At 34.2% G+C, this 9,976-nt stretch overlaps 1 protein-coding gene across 1 annotated transcript; it reads right to left on the bottom strand.

Annotated features, from left to right (window-relative positions):
- Positions 1-609: 609 nt before the first annotated feature.
- LOC18422815 (plant/protein (DUF668)) lies at positions 610-3,115 on the bottom strand. Its single transcript, XM_006827453.4, has one exon. The coding sequence runs from the start codon at positions 2,700-2,702 to the stop codon at positions 879-881; it is 1,824 nt and encodes a 607-aa protein (XP_006827516.2). The 5' UTR covers positions 2,703-3,115; the 3' UTR covers positions 610-878.
- Positions 3,116-9,976: the final 6,861 nt, after the last annotated feature.

Below are 9,976 nucleotides of genomic sequence, written 5' to 3'. Positions count from 1 at the left end.
CACATTTCTAAAATAGAGAAATAATACTCATCTAGAAGAAACCATCAGATATTACAGTTCATGAAAAGTTAAGGTTGAAAAACGATGGGTGATGACAACTTCTGCTAACCATCAAAAACTAAAACATTCTGAAAAATGGTGCACTATAAGGTAACAAATCAGAAACTTCCCAAAAAAAGGACAAAGTTGGATGTTTATGCTGCTAAGGCACAACAAGACTAAGGGTTCACTTAATTTAAGGCATTGAATCAATAAGCATATTATCAGTAGCATCCCATATGATGATGTATTTTTTTTTTAAATGCTCTATGTGTAATGATGCTACTGTAATTGCTTGATGGAAATTTCAGATGTTAGGGCGAATCTGCTTCATATCAGCTTCGCACTTTATAATTTTCTTTTCTCATTTGTTGCATGTAATCAATCAAATTCCCATCACTATATAGTTGTTTACGCATCAATGCTTAAAGTATTTTGTTTCAATACAATAATTATGGTTCTTTACATATTTAGCAAGAAGCAGATCACCTAAACAGGAAGGAGAGTATATCCCAACAACACTAACAGCCAAGACTATACACATACAGCACGAAAAAGCAAGAAAACAAATTGAATTTCAACCTCATTTTCATATATCCAAGAATTTTACACAAAAAATTATATACACTGGAATTTGGCAGATGCACAAGATGGGGAAGTAATAGATTCTCTCTCTCTATGCCACAATATCAAGGGGATATTTTGGCATGCTAGGTGTCTAATATACAAAAGGTGTTAATTCTCTTTGATCTCTGCATAAAGGGGAGTTAAGTGTAACCGAGCAAATCAATAAACTCCACAAAACCCAAAAGAATCAAGCATGAAAAACTCTACAATTTTCAGTATTGAAGCTGCCACTCCATGAGTTCGTCGAAATCCTGACTGCTCGTGCAATCCATCAATGCATTTTGTTGATGCTCGTACCTGCATATATAGTTCAAACCAACCAAGAGCTCCGAAACGGCTTCCTCTGTCTTCTCTCTATCTGCAAAATATAAGGTTTGGAGTAAGAGAACATTGGTTCGAGAAACGAATTGTTGTTGCTCGAAATTGCGCTCAGTTTGCCACCTTATCATGTCATGGGCCAAAGGAGACAACCACTTAAGAATTTTGTCCATGGCTTCTCTCCAATCATGGGCTAATGGTGCATCATATATAGCAGAGACCAAATTTTTAGAATAAGACTTTAGCTTCTTTCTTAAACAAGCTCTTAAACTAGTGGGAAGCATCTGATATAAATCACTTCTCGCCTCTTCTCCCACTAAATGTGGATATTTAAGGAGCTTCTCTATGACAATTATAACATTTGCATAGTGTAGAGCAAGAGCTGAGCCCCCAATTGTAGAGGAAGGGGCCTGCAGAAACCTACTTTTCGGACCCAACTTCACACCCTTTAAAAGGCCAGACTTTCCGAAACTAATGTGATTCAGGTTAAGCTCACCACTGAAACAAAAATCCATAGAGTTCTCTAATTTTGGAAAATTATAGGCCCCAAAATGACTAGGTGCTCGATTAGTATGACAGTTAGCTAACCCCGAATTCGCAGCTCTATTCTGAAGTTCTATCTGCAAAGTATCAATCTTGGATGATGATGAACCACTAGTACTGAGACTGAGGCACTCCATGAAAAGCCTTCCTGGACTAGACCCACAAGGGAAACTGAAATCCTCATCCTGACTGTCGTGAAATTCTTCTCTCGCAACGCTTTCCTGCAGTATCGATGTTGACCTCCTATTACCATCAAAACTCTCTCTCTTATGCAGTCCATTCCCTTGAATTAGAGGGCCCGATCTATCACCACTACCGACACCAATATTGCCACTTCTTCTATCTAAATTTCCCAACAAAAACCCAGATGCCAAACTTCCATAAGAATGAACAGACCCGATAGTGCTATTCTCATTTCCACAGAGAAAACCTGTATAATTAAACCCAAAAACTGCACGGATTTTGGCATAAATTGTGCACACAATCCTCGCTAACATCCCGACTATTTTATCATAAGTTTCATTCCAAAGCGACACATCTCTAAGATGCCTAACACCCTGTCTTTGCCACATTAACTTCTGTTCAATTGCCCGCTGATTCTCTCTAAAAAACCCACCCCCCTGTTGTTGTTGCAATTTTTTGACACCCTGCTCTAGCTCATTCAAAACCTCAAGCTCACTAAACAAGTTGCATGTACTAGCTATATACCTCTCCATCTTTTTAACCATGGAATCCATGTCCTTAACCAGAAAACTCAAGTCCTTAACATCAATTTTATTTGATAGCAAGTCAGAGTACACATGTTCAAAACCAACAAGAGCTGGTTCAGAGCACTTCTTTCCTAATCTTGAGATAGAGTCAGCTATGTGGTTCAATTCTTCTAGTTTTTCACCACACATGAGATCAAGGAGAAAAGATTCATCCTCAGAGACAAGAAGTGTGACACCTAGGGATTTAAAGACCTGGTTTCTCACTCTAAGAATCTCTTGGTCCCTTAGAGACTTGTAGAGGTGGACTAGTTTGGACATAATGGTAGAAACTTCAAAAGATAAGATACCAATAATTTGTTTTTCATGTTTAGAGCAGTTTTTCTTTGATGGGTCTAGAGAAAGAGCAGTTTTGAGGTTGTGGGTTACCTGGTTTCCCATCTTGTAGATCCAAGTTTCTGCCACCATGGGTGCTACTCTATTGTTGTAAGGTCCCCTCCTGTACAGACACACAGATGGGTGCCGCTCTTTTGTTGTGTAATCTCTTTATAGTGGGAAGAGAGGAACAGAGGATGCTTCCCTCCAGTTGTGGATTCTTCTTCTCTAGAGAGAGAAAGAGAGGGTACAATGAAATTGGAGCTTGAGTGCGTGTTTTTATGGATTTTAAACTTGAAAAAGTGTTGGATACAGGATTACAGTACTGCAGATTGTGAATCGGTTCGGAGAGTGTGTCAGCGTATTAGATCTACCGTTTATTAAATGGGGTATAGCTGGTCTTCCTCTAAAGTCTCTCAGACCTGTCACAAAATCAAAGGGGCAGTTAGAGAGAGAAAGTTACAAGAGAAAATACAATCAAGGGAACCTTGCTTTTCCACACCAAACACACCATCAACAAATCACCATATAAATCACATAAGAGCCGAGCCAAAAGATAGTATACTCGCGCTGGAGTATATTATCAATTTACTCCCTCGGTAAAACCCCACCTAAAAGTAATTTTTGGATTTCAAACCTTTTCAACTCAACAAAGAAAATCCTAATTAACCCCTCCATGCTCTTGGAAACTATAATGCCTTGAGATTGAATGGGCCATCCAATTTTTATACCGTGAGATCTAAGTGCTAAAAAACTAAGATCTAAGTGCTAAAACACTCAAAGCTCAAAATTTTCTTTTTGAAAATGATCATCGATGGTTCTTAAGTGGTTTCCAAAATTTCAGATTGAAAAAAATCCACTCAAGTAGGGCTTCTGATCGAGGGAGTAGAAGTAAATTATGCTTCTGAAGGAATTGTGAAAGTTCTAAACTTAAAAAAAAAAAAGGCCGAATTTTAAAATTAAATTTGCAATAAAATTTTTCATAGGTACCTACCAAGTAAGTATACTCAATCCTATTAGTATTTATAGTGATATTTTTCATAGGGTTTTGAACAAAGAGCAACTAGGGTAATAAAAATATTGGGAATTTAAAATATTAAATTTCAGCAGTATACAATGGCTTTTTAGATAATAGGGAATCTTCATTGTATACAAACAGTATAGGATGGATAAAGCCATTGGGTTCGTTTTGATTAACATTTTCTGATTTGTTTCTTCATTGATTCATTAAATAATGGGATTTTTACTTGGAAACATGATTAGCCGATATCAATTAATTGAGAAAAATTTATGATGATGATGATGATGATGATTATAAACATGATTGAACATCCAATAACGGTAGTAGAAACTTAAATGTTTTAAAAAAACAGGAGCTTAAAAAATTCACTTTCATGTGTAAAATTAAAATATTCTCAATTCTATCAACTTAATCTAAATATGTAAGTTCATGAAAAAAAATAGATTTCAAGTTTCGAAAATAATGTATTATTTATTATATAGATTATCAATTTTCAAAAAACTTTAGGTGTTCATAGATCTACTTGATCTATATTATTTTTTATTTTTAAAATTTTATAATTAAATACTAAAACAAAATATTTTAGCACTATTTGAAGGTGTGTCTTACTTTGATTGGTTAGGCCTACAGCCTTATACAAACTATTTTGGGGTATTCTCTAAGGGCATTTCAGTCATGTTTTTGGCACTTTAAGGCAGCTCTGCTCCCTTAACATGTTGAAAAGTACAAACAAAACCATGCCGATTCAGTCCCTAAAATTCAAACACAATTTCAAAACCAACCTTAATTTTGAAATGAGTCACGATTTCAAATTTTAAATTTTCAGGAATTCATTTGGTGGTCCTCAAACCAATGTCAGCCAAATACCTGCCCTTTATTAATGGACCTGAGTCTTTTCCAAAATGCCTTAAAATTCAAGGTCACGTGCCCTTAGTTCCACGGGTGCTTTTACTTTTTAGAAGATTTGACTTAAATGCCCCTACTCATTTGAAATTTGTGCAATCTACAGCGACAGTATGCTTCCACCCAAAAGGAAGTGGGATCCAAACTCATGGTTTAGGCTGTAGGATAGGTGTGCCCCACCAAATAAGGGCTGCATAGGATGCAATTATTTAACATTTTGCAAGGGGTAAAATGGTCATCTTGTAATATTATTGTTTGATAGGTGGTGTAGTATAGGGAAAATTGTTCCGATTTGAATAGATAGTTAGGATTGTTCATGTCACAACATTACGTTAAATATTGTTTGATTTTCAAGTTTTTTTTAAAAGCTTTTTTAGTGAATTTTGGGATGTGTTGTCTTTTTCTTGAGCCGCATCCAGTAAAAAAAAAAAAATGTATTTCTCATTAAAATAAATAGCAAAAGTACCTTTGAAAGTTTTAAGGTATTCTTGCACTTTTTAACACATGAATTATTCTTTATTATTTTTATCATGTACGCCTATGTGAAATGTATGCATGCTTCAAAATTCACTGCTACCTAATTTATAGAATAAATTAAAAATAAAAATATTCTGAGCCTTCAAATCAATATATAACACTCAAGAGCTAACTTGTGACATTATAACTTAACCAATCCCAACCATTTAAAACTAAGGGGTCATGTATATTTTATATGTGGATGAGGTCACATGTAAAGTTTTTCTTTTAAAAAAACGATAATTGGAATTTATGTTTATAAGCACTTAGGTTTTTTTTTTTCTTTTTTCTTTTTTTCTATTTTTCGTTTTTTCTTTTTTTCTTTTTTTTTAAATGTATATGAAATTTTTTTGTGAGGTCGGTCACTAAGATTAGAAGGCTACATTGCAAAACTTGGAAGTCTTAAAAGTACTTTGAGCTGGGAGTTTCCCTTGGGAGTGAATGCATAATAGTGAGGATATAATCTTTTAGCCTACTTTTTTTTGTCGCCAATTTGGTTGATTGGGTTGTCAGAATTTCTTAGAGATCTTCTATAGGGATGCCAACGGGCCATGCCTAGTCAGCCGAGCCCGGTTCCCTATAGGATGGCTGGAGCTTGGCCCAACCCCAACATGGACGAAGGGGCTCTGTCTCAATCGTTAGGCGGGCCCAATTGTGACCTTAGGCCTACCATCGGGCCACATTTTGTTGCCCAGACCATAGATTTTCAGGGTTGGGCTGCCCGCCCAATACCAACTCCATGTCATGGCAGATTACATCCTGCTTTGATGGCCTTCATGGCCGACTTTAGGAATGGATCCTTATATTTATTGACAAAATGTCCCCGAAAGTGAGGATCTGCATAATATTGACAGAAGGAAAAAGAACGTAGGTCACCACTATTCGATTAAAAACTCGAATATCATCGGCGATGATTATGACCATTTTTGGGATTTTCAAACGAGGCCTTACTATGAAAGTAGAATAGTGTAGAGAAAATTTGGCGGTTCAAATTATAAGTGCCAAGTTCTGATTGGTTTTGGTGAACAAGTCATGTATTTTAAAAAAAAAATTAAAAAATTATATAAAATCTCAAAAAATAAAGGATTTTATTTGTAATGTATTTTTTAATGTTTTTATCATTCTGACAAAGATTGAAAATTATTTTGGCCATTAGTATTTTTTTTTACATTTTCCTTTCTTTTTTTTTTTGGAAAATTTACCCCTATACACAAATCGATTTTTTAAAAATTATTATTTTTTCATTAATTTTCAACTTCATTTGTATGTGCTTTGTTTAATTATGCTTTATATATATATATATATATATTAACACTTTTTTTGCTGCCCAAGACTTGCACGGTTAGACCAGTTGAACCGGTCGGTTTACTAGTTAGCGCCGAATAACCGCTTCTGACCCCATATCCATATAACCATTCTAGTTTGATTTTTTCTAGTTGAGAAGTATACTATGAGATATGCATGAACCAATTTCCATGAAAGAGGTTATCCTGGTAATTTTAACTTGAATCAAAGGCAATTTAGGTAAACAAAAATTATGATAGTATTAGTATTTCAAAGGTAATTTAGGTCAACAAAAATTATGATAGTATTAGTATAACTAACAAAACTATCTTTAGACATATAAATCTATAAATTAAAGAGAAATATCATGGTCAACAGACATCAATCTAATTGGAGCAGGTAAGAGTGTAACCTCGGAGTTTGGAGAAAACAAAAAACATTAATTTAGTTAATAATGGCGCTTTAAATAAAATTTTAATGCTGGGGGATTGGATGTTCAGTTCCAGACTTAGTTAGCCTAATCAATGTGGATTTGTTGTCGTTTTGTGTAGATTTGGGCATAGCATTGTATGAACAACTTTGAAAAACCCTTCTTTTAGGTATAGTTGGCTGGCCCGAGTCTTCCACACTGATTTGGAATAAAAAGTAAATAGGAGATTATAAAAGTAGGAGAGATGTTATTCTAAAATTAAAAGAATATGCATCGAAATTTATGGGTGAGAGAGTGGGCGGAGGGGGGTTGGCCTAGACCATATAAATGAGAGATAATGCGGCATTTATTTTCACCTAAAAATATTATTGTGTGTGTGAGAGAGAGAGAGAGAGTCAAAATATACAAAATATATGAGCATCAAGTTATATTTTTGGAATGAGAATAAACAAAAAAAAACATTTGACCACCCCAAATGTACCTCAAATATGTTGAAGGGTGGTATGCTGACTGCCCACTAAAAATGTGGAAACTTACCCTCCCTCTCTTTTTCTAATAATGCCAAAGTTGTTGCCTTTTTCCTCTGCACTTTATGCTCATTCGTCCCACCCCTTAATTGCTCCCAAAGAAAAAAGTAATCTTATTCAACACTTAATCCTTCACAGTATCTTTGGATGCTATAGGAAATAATATTTTTCTTCAATTTTTTGCGAGTTCAAAGTTTTCTCAATATTGTACTTTACCAAGAAAAAATATTCAGCAGCAGCCCCACTTTTTTATTTTTTATTTTTACTTTTTAGCTACCGGTTCAGAACCCCCAATTGCCGATCCAAATCACCGATTTGCCGAATTGAATTTATAGCCGTAGACCCACTTTTATTTATTTTATTTTTTAAAATTTTTTAGCTACCGGTTCAAGAGACCCAATTGGCAATCCAGATCTGTTGAATTTGATGGTAAGTCCAAATATGCAATCAGGGTCACCTAACCGTTTTTTTTTAACCTTGAGATTTTCAAGGCCGATCAATGAATTGGATGGTGATGGAGAGATGGTAGGACCGAATATATATATAAAAGGTGCAGTTTGTATAGAGCCGAGGCTCTAAACAATCAAAATAAAACACACCTTCAAATAGTATCAAGAAACGTGGTTTCAATACTGGAAATCTTTGTGATAGCCTTAAAATATATTTATTTTTATCTTTAATTGTAAAATTTAAAGCTTCAAAAATAGTATAGATAAAGCCCATCTATGAAAATTTGAAAATCTTGAAAATTAACAGTCCAAAAAAAAATGTTATAAGATATACTATTTTCAAAACTTAAAATCTATTTTTTTTCTCACGTCCATGCATCTTGATGTCGAGATTATCAGTATGAGAATCTTGAAGCATCAAAAACAACCTCTTCTAGTGATATTTTTTAAATAGAATCTAATTTGATTGTTTAGAGCCTGAGCACTTTATGAAATGAGTTAGAAGGCCGCAGCTCGAATTGTCACACACGCCTAGACAAGCTAGTCTATAAGGAGCCCATATGAAGAGTTCATGGAGAATTTCCAGTAACTTCCACCGATTCTGGAAAGGCCACATGTAGAGAGAGATAACTAATTCATAAAAGGTTCTAGAGAGAGAGAGAGGTTTTCGACAACTATCTAGAAAAGGTTCCTTGAAAAGAGAGAGTGATTGTACTGATTTAGGAAGGGAGATATTTACTAATCTACAGAGAGGTTCCTTCAAAAATTGGGTGTGTACAAGAGAGGAAAAAATACTTGAACAGGAGAGAGAGAGAAATACTTGTAAAAAGAAAGGGAGAGAAAAAGGGCACTTGAAAAAGGAATAGAGAGAGAGAGGAAAAGGGCACTTGAATAAGGTGGTGAGAGAAAATGAGAGAGAGAATGAGTTTTACTGGTTTAGGATGAGGTCAGTTTGTTAACATAGCGAAAAAGAAAAAAAAGGGAAATTTTTGATGGGGCTGCAATTTTATTAAAATAAGTAAAGCGTCACTTCAAAATTCACTTTAGTTTTGGCTTTAAAAAAAATCTCAAATTATCATCTCGGCCTTGACTATTATTATTGTAAAAAAAATTAAGATTTTAATTCTTAAAAATGATGTATAATTGTAACACATTATCTAGACCGTTCGTTGCCTAAAAATAAATATTCACAGATCCACAAAATATGTACTATATTTTGAACTTCAAATTTCTTAGTTGAGGTTACAAATTGATTTTAGAGCCATCATAGAGATTCTCGATGCTGGACAAGGATTCAATGTGAGACTTTACTCTGTTTTTATAAAGCATAGACCTTATAGAAACTTTACTGGAAAAAAAAAAGAGAAAGAAGATATTCGATGGGGTTGCTGCCCTATCAAAATAAGTAAAGCCACCTCATAACTACATCGAAAATTGCACTTCAAGCATTCAAAACTGTTTATATCGATCATCTCGGGTTGAACATTATGGTTGTGAAAAAAATTAGGATTTCAAGCTCCAAAAATAATATATATTATAACAAATTATCTAGACTTATCCATTTCACCCTACAAATAAATTCTAATATAACCGTAGGATTTGTACTATTTTTTTAGTTTCAAAATTTATTGTTGGTGTTGGAAATTGATTTTAAATCCATCATAGAAATTTATGTTGCCGAAAGTACTTTCCAAACAAAAATTTAAGGTGAGGCTTTCTTTTGTTTTTATTAAGCCTAAGCCTTATAGAAACTTCAACAAAAAACAAAAAGGGCGGGGCAAACGATTTAGGAAGAGGTCGCTTCCACAAATGGGAGGCAAAGACTTGTTGTACTAATTTCCAAGGGGGAAAGATTTATATACTTCCCCTGGTACATGAAAGATACATTCTTCCCCCATCCAGCCATCCAATTTAGACTGATCGTTTGATTTAGATTCGACTCTTCAAGTATTTTATTTTTATTTTTTTATATAAATTATATGAATATCAAATTTGGTACATGTCATCATCTCAATGGAGCGCATCTAATTTTTCAATAAAATATAATAACAAAAAAGGTTTTCTTAGGCTGCACCACTTCGTGGTGTATACCTTTAAAGTTCTTAACATTTTTGGACATTTAAATAATCTTGAATTCTAATACAAATTTTATTCAAGTAGGGGCATATTTAGTCATTTAGAATGGTAGAATGGATATTTCTATAAAAAATAATAGCATTTTATTAGTATTTAAAAGC

Source organism: Amborella trichopoda, chromosome 7 (genome assembly GCF_054954075.1).
Source record: "Amborella trichopoda isolate Santa Cruz 75 chromosome 7, AtrichopodaSantaCruz75HAP2 v2.0, whole genome shotgun sequence".
Lineage (NCBI taxonomy): Eukaryota > Viridiplantae > Streptophyta > Magnoliopsida > Amborellales > Amborellaceae > Amborella > Amborella trichopoda.
The sequence above is the reverse complement of the archived record's forward strand: the minus strand, read 5'-3'. Positions and strand labels throughout refer to the sequence as shown.